Source organism: Notamacropus eugenii, chromosome 2 (assembly GCF_028372415.1).
Source record: "Notamacropus eugenii isolate mMacEug1 chromosome 2, mMacEug1.pri_v2, whole genome shotgun sequence".
Lineage (NCBI taxonomy): Eukaryota > Metazoa > Chordata > Mammalia > Diprotodontia > Macropodidae > Notamacropus > Notamacropus eugenii.
The window spans coordinates 45319561-45335039 of record NC_092873.1 but is presented as its reverse complement, the minus strand read 5'-3'; the positions used below and the strand labels follow the sequence as shown (position 1 = coordinate 45335039).

The 15479-nt window shown below is 42.2% G+C and overlaps 1 protein-coding gene across 4 annotated transcripts in view; it reads left to right on the top strand.

Annotated features, from left to right (window-relative positions):
• AUTS2 (activator of transcription and developmental regulator AUTS2) overlaps positions 1-15479 on the top strand; it is a 1242623-nt gene that overhangs the window by 1187888 nt on the left and 39256 nt on the right. For all 4 annotated transcript variants that reach the window (XM_072640120.1, XM_072640119.1, XM_072640118.1 and 1 more), the window contains one exon: positions 12940-13399. In XM_072640120.1, the coding sequence (XP_072496221.1) occupies positions 12940-13399 (460 nt within the window). The remainder of the gene's footprint in view (positions 1-12939; positions 13400-15479) is intronic.

Below are 15479 nucleotides of genomic sequence, written 5' to 3'. Positions count from 1 at the left end.
TGACACAGCTTGGTTATTTTTGTTAGTTTAGTCATTTTCCAGTCATGTCTCACTCTTCATCACGCCTTTTTGGGTTTTCTTAGCAAAGATACTAGAATGAGTTTGCCATTTCCTTCTCTAGCTTATCTACAGATGAGGAAAATGAGGCAAACAGGATGAAGTGACTTGCCATGGTCACACAGCTAATGAATATCTGAGACTAGATTTGAGCTTAAGTCTTCCTGACTCCAAGCCAGGCATTCTATCCACTGCGCCACCTAACTGCCCCTGCTTGTGCATAGTATTTACCATTTCATGTGAGATTTGGACCTTTTCGTAGTGTTCTACTCTTTGCTTAACTCTGCCCTCCTTCTTTCTATATAGAGGAAACATGAGCACAGAAGCATCTTTTGGAGTCATCAGAATTGCATTCACATCCTATTTCCTTCTATGGCTTTGAGCAAGTTGTTCAGCCTCAGTTTTCCCACCTGGACCATGAGGTCAGATCAGATGGCCTCTAAGGTCTCTTCCTTCCCTAGACCCAAGATCCTGGTCTGCAGCCTTTGGGAGCATTGGCTTCTTATGGCTCTTTCTTTCTTGGAAGAAGTGACAGAGTCATCTGCAAAATAGCATAAATGAAAACTCACCACATAGGGCCTGAAATTGGATAAATGTGGGGATGTTGCCACTGGGCATGTGTCTGAGTTTGTGTTTCCTTTGCCAGAATTTTCTGTCATCTCTAGTCTAATGGTTCATTTTGGGTTGGGGGGCCATTTTGGGATGGGGACCATTAAGTCCCCATCCCCCTGGATGCTCAAGCTTTTAGCTTTATGATTTTCCATCCCTCATTATTACTGTATGATTCTGCTTTTCCGTTCACTCCTGTTGCTGTCTGTAGATTGAGTTAGGGAACACTGAGGGACCATGGAGAGTCTAACCATCACTATAACTCGTCTTCATTTGGGAGAGACAAGTGTTTATCCATCCTCTGTGTAAAGAATTTTTCCAAGTGGGGAGAATGAGAGGTTTAAATGACCTCATTAATATCCACCATTCTAGACTCTACTGAATGGATTGAGAGGGAGAGACATGTGAGTGTCATCCTCTCTTTTTCAGTAGGGACTCTTTCCAGGAATCCAAGTTCTAAAATTTGAAGGATAAATGAATCTAAGAGCTGAAGATATCTCTTTTATTTGCATAAAATTTCTATAGGTTTGTTTTTCTGCCTCATTGATAGGGGGACTAAACCTCTCTCTGTAAGGAACATCTTCTTTAACAGATGCCGCCATCACTAAGGATTGTTGGCTCATTAGTGGATGATCGTTGGTGTCTTGTGTAGTTGATGACAGATATTAGAGTGTCCCCAGGATCTTAGGCATAGAGATGACAGAGCCAGAAAAGGACTTCAGAGGTCACCTAGTTCAGCCCTCTCATTTTGTATGTAGGGAAACTGAGGCCCAGAAGAAAAGGTGACGAGAACCAAACAGCCGAGATTCCCAAGTTAGGATCCTAGATTGGAAGCTGGTCTAATCCTCTCATTTTGCAGGTGAGAAGCCTGAGGCGCACTGAGGTGAAAAGACTTGCCCAAAGTGTGTGTTTGTTTTTAATGAGATTATAAATCTGGAGAACTTTATATCCTAGTGGAAGATTAATAGTAACTCTTAATGTAACTTCATGTTTTCATGCTTCCTTTAAAAGGACCGAGTTAGTGTTACAAACGAGCATGGAGATACTAGTTTTGAAATAATAATCTGTAGATAATTTTGTTAGTTTATCATTCTATAAAATAATAATGGATCATATTTGCAGAGCGTTTCTGGAAGCTGGGTATTTCTCCCCACAGGGTGACAATTATCTTCTCACTGGCCCTGAAAGGTAGCTGAGGGTAGGGTGTAGAGAGCCTGCCTTGGAAGTCAGAAAGACTTGGTTGCAAGTGCTTCATCTGACATGTGCTGCCTGGGTGACCCTGGGCAAGTTACATCTTCAATGCCTGCTCCTCCCCAAATTTTCTAAGACTACAAAGCATAGTTTCAGAGGACAGAATCTCCATACCAGGGAAGTTGCCTGTTTGGATGAAATCACCTGATTGGAACACAGCAAACCAACACAAATCCCTCTTTTACACATAGGGAAACTGAGATATGAGGAGATGTTGTCTCAGGCAGTGCATCCGGCCAACATCTCAAGCCCTACTCCTTCAGATCTAACAGTTTTCTATCCACATACAGCGTTGTCTGTATGAAGCCCATACTCATTTGTCACGTTTTCTAACACTTGCTATGTTATTTCCCTATTCATGTAGTTGACTAGAAGGTGACATTGAAAATTTGGGACTCAATCCCTTTCTCACTTTCCCTACTGCCCCAGCTGGTTCCCTCCTTTGAAAGAAATAAAATATGGTGCTACTGTTTAGGGGAAAGCACACTCTAAGACAAATTATCTGTCTAGCTCCTCGAAGAAGCAAGTGGCAATACATTGGAGATTAGCTGCTGAACCGTATGCCTCATCCTGGCCTGGCTCTTTGAGAAAACCTTGTGTTGATGTGCTTATAAAGTACATCAACCCAGAGAAATCCTCACTAGCTCTGACCCTTGTCTCCTGCCCCACTGAGGCCTTCCAAGCCCTGCCAAAACAATTCTGTTTCATTCATGGAAAATTTCTTGAGCCCTTACTGCATCGCTGAAGTCTAGAGACATAAAGAATTATATTTTTAATTATATAGGATCCTAGAATGTAGACTGGAAGGAACCTTAGCGATTATCTAATCTAGCAGCCTCATTTTACAGAGGAGGAAACTGAGGCAGAGAAAGAGGATGTGTCTTGCCTAAGCTCACACAGATAGTAGAGTTTGAACCAAGAGCCTACTGTGTTACAAGGTTTCATTCTAGGAGTTTGGGGTACAGAGAGGGAAAAGAACACCCCCTGCCTTAAGGAGTTTGTCTTCTGGTAGAGGAATGAAACATGAATATAAATAAGTAAGATAATATAGAGTAATATCCAAGAGGAGAAAATGCTGACAACATCTGAAAGTGTCTGAAACATAGGATTGTAGAGTGAGAGTTGAAAGGGACCTTCAAGGTCATCTAACTCAGTGCTAACTCATATAGTAATGGGGGCCTCTAATAATAAGAGCTAACATTTAGATAGAACCTTTATTTTTAGTCATTTCAGTCATATCCAACTCTCTGTGACCCTGTTGGGGTTTTTGGAGTGTTTGCCATTTTCTTCTTAAGCTCATTTTACAGATGAGGAAACTGAGGCAAACAGGGTTAAAGGACTTGCCCAGGGTTACCCAGCTAGTGTGTGGGGATGGATTTGAACACAGGTCTTCTTGATTCCAAGCCACCATTCTATCCACTGGGCCACCTAGTTATTCTTACACAGCACCTAGTATGTGCCTAACTGTAAGCACTTTACAGTTATTATCTCATTTGATCCTCTCAGACCTGAGAGATGGGTACCATTATTCTCCCCATTTTACAGATGACAAAACTGAGGCAAACTCAATGAAGTCACTCAACTAGGAAGTATCTGAGACCTGATTTGAACTCGGGTCTCCCTGATTCCAGGCCCAGCACTCTTATCTACTGTGCTACCTAGCCATTGGACCCAGATGGCTCAGGAGGAAAAAGCAAGACCAATAGCTTTGCACAGCCCTCCCTAACTTAAATCCAATTACCTTACATGTAATGGCATCACCTTCTTGATGTCATGGTCCTCATTGAGAACAGAGGATAAACCACAACTTAACCGGTAATACATACGTGAGAATCCCTGAGGACTACGCTAGCTTAATTTTAAAATGTAATATTACTTATATTGTTGGGTTTTTTTGTTGTTTAATATTTCCCAATAACCTTTTAGTCTGGTTCCACCAGCGCTTGGGGCTTTGGCGACCCACACGTGGGCAACAGGCTTGTTTTTAACATCTTTATTCTTATCCATTTCCCTTGTTATACAGATGAAGAATATTGAGGACTGGAGTGTCTGGGGGTAGTGGTGGTAATTGAATGGCTCATGGTCACACAGGTGGTAAGGGGCAGAGCTGAAGTTCAAATTTTCTGATTCTGAAACCAAGACTCTTCCCATTGTCTCGTATTATTTGCCCATAGACCTTTCTTTGTCAGTTGAGTTCTTCTGCTCATGGGTACAATAATGATGTGGTTAACATTTACATGGCTTTTTAAGATTTGCAAAGTGTTTTACATATGTCAGATCCAGTGATCCAACCAATAACCCTGTGAAATGTGGGTACTGTTACTGTCCCCATCTTTTTGATGAGAAAACGGATTTTGAGAGAGCTGATTATTCAGGATCCTGGAGCTAACAAGTGTCTTAAGCAGGATTTTAACTCAGATCTTCCTAAATCGACCTCTAGCTCTAACTTTTATTATGATGCCTAACTGCCAACCAAACACCTGCTCTGTGACCCCACGCTAATTAATCTGTATTCATCCAGCCTGACTTGCAATTGTTTCTGATCTGTTGATTTCCATTGATGATACTGATGGCCGTACAATCCGGTTCCCTCTTGGGTCCCTCAGGCTGATGTTAGGAGTTAGGAAGAAAAGGCCGGTCAGGCAGATTGAACATTTCCGTAGCTTCCATTATGGAGAGTTGGTTAACAGATAGACGGATGCCCAGGGATACTACATGGAGAATTTCCTGTTATACCTGTGTATTATTTCTACCCTTGAGTCTTCATTACAATGCAAGGCAGTCATAGTCAAGACCTGTGTCTAACTTACAGAAGTACAGACTAATTCTTTACCAGCATAAGGAAATTTAGATGCTGTTTCCCTGAGAATGTGCCCTGAATGTTGACATCTTCCAATACTTCAGAGGGACATGTTAGACTTAGCTTTGGATGTCTTTGGAATTACAAGTCCGAATTTTCAAAATAAATCCTTAGCTGCCTTTAATTTTTGTTTTTCACAGCTTCTAATAGGATACAAACCTCAACTTTCCCTTTTACTAGTTTTTCAGTCTTGTCTGACTCCTTATGACCTCAGTTGGGGTTTTCTTGGCAAAGATATTGTAGTGATTTGCCGTTTCCTTTTCCAGCTCATTTGACAGATGAGGAAACTGAGGCAAACAGGAAAAGTGACTTACCCAGGGCAAGACATCTAGTAAGTGTCTGAGGCTGTATTTGAACTCAGGAAGATAAGTCTTTCTGACTCCTGGCCAAGGGCTCTATGTACTATGGTAGATCCCAGCTGCCTAGAGCAAGAAAGGATTCCAATCTGACCCCTTCCTTTTCTGTTGTAAGACTCTCAAGGGCTTATTTATTTACTGTACCCCCCTAATTTTACAGAGGAAGAGAGTGAGTTCCAGGAAAGCTAAGAAATCTGCCTAAGGTCACACAACTCATAAGCATGAGAGGTGGGATTTGAACTCAGGTCCTTTGATTTCAGAGCCAGGATTCTTTCTTTATGCACCTGGTCTGTTAGTGTTCTTTGGCCCAAGCAAACAGATCTCAGTTACTTGGAACATAGTGTTCATGGGCTGAATCTGCTCATTGTGGGGGAAAACATTTGTTGCCAACTTTTATTTTTAGTACTTTTAAGTGGCCAAAATTTTACCTCTAAAATATAGATTTATGATAGAAAGTTCAACTTGACCTTACCAAAGTTATTACTAATTAGCACTAGAATTTTTCCATATGGTTTTCTTTTCTTTGTAATAAATTCTCTTTTTTTTAGTATTTTATTTTTCCCCCAATTACTTGTAAAAACAATTTTTAACATTTACTTTTAAAACTTTGAGTTCCAAACTTTCTTCCTTCTTTCCTTTCCCCCTCCTTGAGAAGGCAAGCAATTTGATATAGGTTATGTATATGTAGCCATGCAAAATATTAGTCACATTATGAAAGAAAATATGGACAGAAACTCAAGAAAAATAAAGAAAGTTTTAAGAATCCGCTTTAATCTACATTCAGACACCATCAGTTCTTTCTCTGGGGATGGATAGCATTTTTTATCATAAGTCTTTCAGAGTTGTCTTGGACCATGTACTGCTGAGAAGAACTAAGTCATTCACATCTTAATAGTTACTTTGTACACAGTACAAGTCACTTTGCATCAGTTTCTGTAAACCTTTGCAGGATTTTCTGAGAGCGTCCTGTTCATCATTTCTTATAAGCACAATAATATTCCATCACCATCACATACCACAATTTGTTCAGCCCTTCCCCAATTGATGGGCATCCCCTCAATTTCCAGTTCTTTGCCACCAGAAAAGAGTTACTATAAATATTTTTGCACATACAGGTCTTTTCCCTTTTTGTTTTTTCTTCTCATTTTGGATACAGACCTAATACTGGTATTGCTGGGTCAAAAGGTATACATGGTTTTATAGCCCTTGCAGTGTAGTTCCAAATTGCTCTATAGAATGGTTGAATCAGGTCACAACTCCAACAATATTGCATTAAGATCTCATTTTTCCTATGTCCCCTCCAACATTTTTCATTTTCCTTTTCTGTCCTCTTAGCCAGTCTAATAGGTATGAAGTTGTTTTAATTTGCATTTCTCTAATCAACAGAGAGGTAGAGCTTTTTTGTTTTTTCCTATGGCTATAGAAAACTTTGATTACTTCATCTGAAAACTGTTCATATGTTTGATCATTTATCATTTGGGGAATGGCTCCTGTTTTTATAAATTTAACTCAGTTCTCTCTATGAGAAATGAGACCCTTATCAGAGAAACTTGGTTCAATTTTTTTCATAATTACAATTACTAAATGTATTTCCCTCCATCCTATTTCTTTGGGGAAAAAAATTTGTACCAGGAGATAGCAAAATAAAGACTTAGAGATAGATCTCAGAGTGTCTTTGAACTTGGATGGCGAAAAAATGACACCTTTATTTTTTTTTTTTTTTACTAACCTCTAACTGAAATTTAGCATTTTCCCCATTATTTAAATCATTATTCTGAGAAGAGGTCTGTAGGCTTCATCCGACTGCCAACAGGAGTCTGTGACACAGAAAAAGCTAAGAATTCCGGATTGAGCCAGGCTGAAATAAGCTACCTAGAATGAGAAGAGTATAAGTACTTTGAGGTTCATTTCTATCTTTGCATCCTCAGCATATAACTCAGTTGGTGCCTATTAAGTACTTGTTGGTTGATTGTAGATTATTTGGTTGATTTAAGGGCAGTTCTGTCAAAGAGCAGGGACTGATTTGGGGACCCGGATCATACTTTGATCTGTCCAGTACTCATGTCTGGCTATTGCAATTTAGGGAGCTGCCATAACTGTAGTTTCAGAACACTGGTGACAATATAGCAGTGTCCATTGAATCTGGAATACAGGTGAAGACAATGGAAGGAATGGATGAAGGACTAATGCTTTGGAGACCTTGGAAGGTACAAAGATGAGTCTGTCCTCGGCTACTTTTCAGAGTATTATTCAGAGCCAAGACTCAACAGTAGCCAAGTCAGTGCTCCCAAAACCTGTATTGTCAATAAAAGCGATAAAACACAGTGCTTGTTGTCACTTACTGTACTCCTGACATGTGTTAATAAGTGAGTTTTGTTTGATCGCTGGACCAGTTCTGCTGATAGAGGACTGAAAATAATGGATGGTTTGGAAGCCAAGATCAACACCAGTGGGCCAAAAAGAAAGCAAGCGTGTGTATGTATGCTTACTAAGAAATTACTAAGACCCTTGAAGAGACCACACATCCCTGTGCTCTTTCTAAGGTGAGTTAGGCACTCAAATGAGTCAGGCTACCCTAAACCCATTGTTAACGATGATAACACTTTCTTGCCTATGAAATTTATCCATTCATTGTTTCTTAAATAGGCACCCACTATGTGCCAGGGTGTTGTGCTTGGTACAGGAAATAAGAATACCAGAGAAACAATCCCTGCTTACATTTTAGTAGGGTGATATTATTCAGAGAATGGTGGGCAGAGAAAGGAGTTTTCATCCAGACCAGAGGTATCCATCCAATGCACAACCTAGCATCCTGCCTGCAATGATGCCCAAGTATAGGCCAAGCCAGGTTAAAATGGTATTGGGAAATATTTAACAAAATACGTAAAAATATAATAAAACCCAGATAATATTACATTTTAAAGTTGAAGTCAATGTGCAGCCCACAGGGACCCTTATGTATAGGTTGACAGCCCCTCTTTCTTTTGGTGAGTACAGCCATGGGGCCCTGATGATAAAACCCTCTCCATGAGCATTGACAGAATAGATTTGATTATTATTTTCATAGCAGAAGCTGGAGAAAGGTGGGCAGTAGTATGTGTGGAGCAGCTGGGAACTTGGCAAAATACCTTTCCTGGTAGTTATTGGTGCTGTGTTCATAGAAGGCTGTAATGTAGAACATCATATGGGGTTGGCCAGAGTTGAATTGAGTTGAGTTTTCATGCATCTGCTGATCAAGACATCTCTGGGTCGGGGAAGGGGGAGGCAGTACCAGTGTTGAATGGACCAACGTGTGTGGGCGAGGAGTTCTTGTCCAAAGAAAAGGGACTGTAGCAAGATAGTGAAATGCTCATGCTATGGGTCCTTGACCTCAGGAGCTTACATTCCTCAGCACACTGGAGGTTCAGCAGACTTAAGCTACCCTCTTGGTCAGTGCTTTTCTATAAACATTTCTGAAGCATAAAGGAATAATTATAATAATTTTAAAAACCTCCTAGCTTGTATTCTTTTAAAAAAAAATAATACAATAGTGTAAGCGTCCTGAGCTTTTTAGCAAAGAAAAGGAAAATGAAGCACTGTCATTTAGAAATTATAGTATGATCCAGAATAGTATCGGCATGCCTATAAAATCTATGTAGAAAATACTTACTGCCATCAATGCAACCTGTGTGCATTTTAATTTTCTCAGCTGTTTTTCCCATGTTGCTATTAGGAGGCATTTATGTGTTGAGCATTTTAATAGATTGTAGGTTTATGGTGGACGTAAGTTACCCACACCCTTGAAGCTGTTTCCATGAAGGGAGTGATTTTGAAATCAGCTGTACTAAAAGACTGAAATGTCTCTTTTCTAAGAACCTCAGAGTATTTTCATATTCAAAGGATGGGCAGAGGTCCATTTACATGGTGTTACCCCACCCCCTTCCCCCAACAGAGTATAAGTTTCTTGAGGGTAGGGATTGATTGCTTACTTTTTGTGAGATTACTGGGACCTATAACATGTGATACATGCTAAAATGCTTGTTGGATAGCTTTGGATTCTTAGCATATCTTTTCTACAAATAAATTTCTACAAAATCTATCACCTGAGGGTTGGTGAGTGGTCATCCTTATTGAAAAGGCTCTTAGATCGGCTGAGGGACTGAAGTGAACACTGTAACAGATCAGGAGGGTCTGGCCAGGGACTCTGACTCTTGTACGTACCTTTTTTCTTCTCCATCTCAGTTTAGCTATACTTTGGAGAGAAATGGATCCATTAGTTCATCTGTGCATAGTTTCTCCACCCATGTATGTACCTTGGTGTTTGCTAGAGAGCCAGCTAAATTTGTGCCACACTAAATAGAGTTCTATATTGGGAGGCAGGGAGACCTGAGTTCAAATCCAACCTCAGACACTTCCTAGCTGTACAACTATGAGCAAGTCACAGTTTTCTCATTAGTTGTAAGGATACAGTGAGAAAATAATTGTAAAATGCTTAGCACACTGCTTAGCACATAGAAGGCATATATAAGTTATAGTTATGATGAGTATTTATCATTTGAAAGAGAAGATGCCAGGTAAGGGATAAAAATACTGGGCTTAGAGTTAGGATGTCCTGTGTCTAAACCTTTTCACTCTCACTAGATGTGTGATCACAGACAGGACCCTTAACTTTTCTCCTTTTTAAAAGAATGATGATAACATCTACTCCCCAGAATTGTCAGAGGTTCAAATGAGATAACGTATGTTAAACCCTTTGTGAACTTCTAAAATTGCTATTATAAATGGCATGTTATTATTAATTATTTGGTTTTTATTATTATATTATTTGCCATTATTATTCCTAGCTGGTCTGCCTAAGGAGCCTAGTATTTTGACCTAGAAAGGGATCACAAGAACTTTATCATCCAAATTCTTCCATTTTATTGATAGGAATTGAGGCCCAGAGAGCTGGAAGTGATGAATTCAAGATCCCACAGAGAATGGGACATTACAGTCCTTAATTTCAAAATTCCTTCTTCTATTTGTCTGTGTCTCTTACAGTGTGGTTCTCCAATGGAATATATACACCCTGAGCATCTCGGAGAGCAGGAAAAGGTCATGGGGAAGAGGGGGCAGGGGGAAGGAAAAATTGTCCAGCAGAGTGAACTTGGTTTATAAAGGGAGTAGGAGATGGTTTTTCCATCTGATCAGTAATTGTGTCTCAAGAGCCGCCTGTGTCAAAGAAATGGTCCCATGTAGTTTCTTTCTTTGTACTTTGCCATGTGTTTTCAGTCAAAGTTTCTGGTTTGACTTGTGTGTCCAAACGTTGGGACCAAGAGTAAGTCACTTGCCAAGATGGACCAGAGCTGTGATTTTTAACTTTTGGCAGAAGCTGGATCTTGTTTCCTTTGGAGTCCAAGGTAAATCCACTTAGGGATGTCCTCTACAGGATTCTCTCATCTCTTCTCCATAGGAATGCTCATATTTCATGAGAAGTAGCAGATACAAGGTTGTTCCCAGTGCAGCCTCTGATGGTACAGAAGACATTCTGTGGAGGAAGCTCAGGAAACTGGGCTGAATAGTGGCCACTTGCTGATAAGCTGATTCTATTGGAAACCACAGGTTCTTAACTTGGGGTCCCTGGGCCTCAGTTAGATTTCAGAGGGGTTTATAAACTTGGACAGAAAAAAATAGGACTTCTTTGCTTAATATCATCACTTTCCTTTGTAATCCTCTATCTGTATGCCTTTATAAACATGATTCTGAGAAAGGGTCTATTTCAAAAGGGGGATAGGGCTACCTCCTTTTCTGCCAGGGAGTTTTTCCATACAAGCCAAGTAAACCTGTGTAGCACCAGCGTAGACAGGTGGAGAAAGGGACAAAGGAGGACAAAGGAGCAAATTATGAAGTTACCCAAGTTTCTTGGTCTCACAGGCCTTCCCCATTCCCCTCCCCCTTCCTTTCCCTTCCCTTTTTCCTTTTTTCTGTTTTTCTCATTGAAGTGTTTTAAATCATCAGTGCTAGAGGTGTTTAGATTAAGGAGACTTGTGGGTGATGCATTGGATTGGAAGAGGCAAGGGACCCTCTTCCTCTGTTCTCCATCTTTCCCTTCTCTGTTTCTTTTGCCCTCTCTCCTCCCCCTTTCCTTACCTCTCATCTCTTCTCTTGGCCACCTCATCTCATTCCTCTTTATTCTCTCCTCTCCCCCCTTTCCTTTCATCACTTTGATCTCCTCTCCTGTTCTCACTGTTCTACAAGAACAAGAACGTGTCGAGAGCTGGAAAAGACCTCACAAACCGTAGACTCCAAACTCATTACTTCACAGACAAGGAAAATGCAGCCCAGAGATATATTTCCCCTCTCCTCACCTCTTATCCTCCCTTCCCCCTCTTTGGGAGAGCTTCCTGTGGGGGTCTTGGCTAGTCAGAGAACTCCATAGTACGTTTGTAATGCACAGAGAGGCCTACTAGTCTATCTAGGAAGATAGAGCAGTCGAAAGTGGGACAGATGGTGAAGAAGTCAGGCTGATAGGATAGAGGAAGTTGGGTCCCACTGTGTATTGGCTCTAATATAGAGCCAGTACAGCTTTTTTACAGACCACTGAATGTGCTGGCCATAGATTTATTTGGATGGGTCTGCCAGGTTTGCTGTGGACACACGATTTTTTTTTCTCAATTTTATGTTAAACTGCTAGACTATTCATGAGAGAAGAGCCAAGAGGTCCATTTTCCAAGCTAAATCTTCTGCCTGAAAATAATGCCTTCCCTCTCATTGTAAAGTGGAGAGGGTCTTGCTCCTGTGTGTGTACACACTCTCTCTTTCTCTCTCTTTCTCTCTCTCTCTCTCTCTCTCTCTCTCTCTCTCTCTTCTTTCTCTCCTCTCCCCCTCCCCCTCCCATGGTCATCTGATTTGTTTGCACCTCTTGTCTTTCTGTCCCTATTATTCTGGTGATTAGACTTGAGTCTTCCTTCTCCCTGCCCAGAAATCTCCAACTTGACAAGTTGCAAAAGATTTCATCCCGCCGAGGATGCTAAGGAGCGAGACACTTTGCAGAGGTCCTATAAAATGCCACCCCCTCCTCTAATGCGCACCATTTTTTTTAAAGACCTTGCCAAATGGCACTTTGAGACAAAGCCCAGACTAGTGGGGGTGCTTTCACTCCCAGCCTGGCCATCACAATCCCAGTTGAAGTGAACTCAATTTAAATTCCTGTTTGGAGCATCATTCCAGCTTTGATCCCAAACACGGCTGGGATCTATTTCTTTGGGCTGGGATGCCTGGCTTTCTTACTGGAGCAGCAATGGCTGGGCGAAATATATTTCCCCAAATGTCAGTTCTGTCTCACCAGCAAAAAATGCACAAGGCCAAGGAGAACATCTGTGTGTTGTTAAGTCACATTTGCTGCATTTGGCATTGTTAGCGCTTCCCTTTTATGTATACAGGGCCTGTATATTTGTTTTAAAAGGGGAAAAAATCAAGTTGTTGGCTGTTGTTTTAATTTTGCAGTTACAGACTTTGTCAAGATCAAGGAAAACATTCATCTTTAGGCAGACTGGATGCCCAGGGTCAATTTCCAGATCTCTAGTGCTTTCTGAAGCATTTCTGCTTGAGTGTTGGGGGGCTGCTATGCCATCTTTTCTTACTTTGGTCTATTGACCTTCCAACCAGATATATGGAAGCTGGCATGACCCAGAATAAGAGAAGCTGTAGAGAATTGAATTGAGTGATTGGGGCTTGGAGTTTGTTTGGGAACTGATGGAGAGCGAGGTGGGACTTTACTCTGCACCTCTTCATCCATACTAATACATCATTGTCTATGGTTTTGTCTCCTTTCCTTCCTCCATGCAGATCCAGAGTTAGGCGTTGGCACACTAACCGAAAATGACACCCAGGATGCAGGGCCCGTTGTCCCGAAGATCTCGGGCTTAGAAAGGAGCCAGGAGAAGAGCCAGGACAGTTGCAAGGAGCCCATCTTTGAGCCTGTGGTGCCTAAAGACCCCTGTCCTCAGGTGGCTCAGCCAGAGCTGCAGTTGCAGGCTCCGTCCCCAGGCCCAGGCCCCGTCCTGCTTCAGCGCTCGGAAGTCCTTCCTCAGCCGCCACCTCAGGCTCCTCAGCCGCCACAGGCCCCTCCAGAAGCCCAGCTACAGCCTCCCCCCCAGCCTCAAGTACAGCGGCCGGCCAGGCCACAGTCATCCACCCAGACTGTTCACCAAAGCCTCCCCTCGGTGCCGCCGCACCCCTCGTCTCAGAACCTCTCCCAGCCACTATCTGCTTATAATAGCAGTAGCCTGAGCCTCAACAGCTTGAGGTGAGCCCAATGGCCTGCTGTTCTGCCCCACTGACCTGGGCCAGGCATCACGTTCTTCCTGGGAGGCAATGAGGAGGGTTTGGGAAATCCCAAAGTGATGGAAGCCGTGGCTCTTGGAAAGGGACTTGGCCTTATGCTGAAGAAGAGAGTCCCAGAGTTGAAAGTTAGAGGGAGGAAGGGAACGTGGGTGGTGGAGAGGGGATTTCCTGGGATCTAGAATCAGGGTCAGGTCATTCTTTTGGGAGGAAGACAGAGGCAGGGGAAAGGAGGGAAGAATGAGAGAAATAGAGGGGTGATTGTGAGAATCAAGGAAACCTTGACCTCAGCTTGGAGAAGGAGAATGTCAGCATCTGTTAGATAACAAAGAAACACCCAGTCTGTTTAGAACACCAAGCTGGGCATAAGAGAGGACCTTTAAAGAAAGAATTGGAAGTTAGGGAGGATTTCTTTCCTTCAGGGGCATATGGGATTATAGTTTAAGGGAAAAAAGACTGTAGAAACTATTTGGTCCAACCCACTGATTATACAGGGGAGGAAATTGAGATGCAGGAGATTATGTGATATGTAGGATCACAGCTCCTCAGCTGGAAGGAAATTCCACGTCTACTAGATCCAGCCTTTGCTTTTTTCCTTCCTTCCTTCCTTCCTTCCTTCCTTCCTTCCTTCCTTCCTTCCTTCCTTCCTTCCTTCCTTCCTTCCTCCTTCTTTTCCTTCCTCCCTCCTTTCCTCTTACCTCTCTTTCTCTTTCTCTATTTTTGCCTCCTTCCCTCCTCCTCTTCTCTCCCTTTCTTTCACCCTTCCTCCCTTTCTTGAAGAAGAAGCTGAAACCCAAAGAGATTAAGTGACTTGCTCAAGGTCACCCAGATACTAAGCATCAGAGGTGGATGATGCTTTTGATTCCAGAGTCAATGTCTTTCCACTGGTCCATGAAGCTTGGGTATCAGAAATGTTTGCTGATTTTACAGGCACGGAAGTATTTGGCCTCTGAGTATTGTCTTTAGAGGGTTGAGGTTTTGTTTTTTTTAAATGATTCCTTTTTCTGGGGGGTAGGTACTAGCAAGAGGGGGCCAGGGAAGAGTAGTGTCATGGAAAAGCCCCACTCCAGTCCTACGTTTGTTGAGTTATAAGCGAAAGGGTTGTATGAATATGTGTTGTTTTTTGTTTTTTTTTAATAAAATCACAAAGGGAAGGGGAGTAGACAGTCAGCGGGAGTTGATTCTGAGGGTTTTCGGAGGAAGGAACCCAGCATATTTCTGATTATTCAAGAGGTCACAATTATCACACCGGATATGAATGTGAGTGAGTGTGTGTGGCACCGAGCACGTGTGTGGCATTTGGTGACTTCACCTCCATGGTTCCCCTTCTCCCTCCTAGAAGGCCTTTTCCAGAGGGTAGGCCCCAAGAAACAGTGGAAAGATGCTTGATTTGGAATTGGAGGACCTGGTTCAAATCCTGTCTCTCTGTGTAACCCCCAAACAAGTTTTTTAAAACTTCCTTTGCCCAGATTTCCACACTGATGAGAGGAGGAATTTGAAAGTACCCGCTTCTGAGTACTTCTAAAACTCTGAGTCTAGGAATTCTTAGTCTCTGTATTTTTTCCCACTACCATTGAATTTGTAGGTCATCAAGGACAATCTCTTGGATTTGTCTCCCTTTTAAGCTGGTCACTAGAAAGGTGGAAATCTTCTCACTCTTTGTCCTTTTACAGCTCCATTGTGTGTTAGGGCTGGTTTCAGGTCCTGGAGACCCAGAGGAGTTGCAGCTGATGACTGAAATATTCAGAGTCAGCTGTGTGGTCCAAGATGTGTGCAGTGGGGCGTGGGGCTGCACCCATCTTCAAGTTATGCATGGTGTTACCATTTAGACAGACCTAGATTTGGGTGAAGCCTTCTCTTTGTAAGAGGTGGTGTAGCATGGGATAGAGTCAGCTTTAGTCAGGAAGACCTGGCTTCAGATCCTGCTTCTTACAGGCACTGCATGAATAATCCTAAGCTAGTCATTTAACTTCTCAGCCCCCCAGGTAGCTTAGAAGGGTGCTAACCTACCCCAATGAAATTGTGAGAGTGAGAGAGATCTGGAA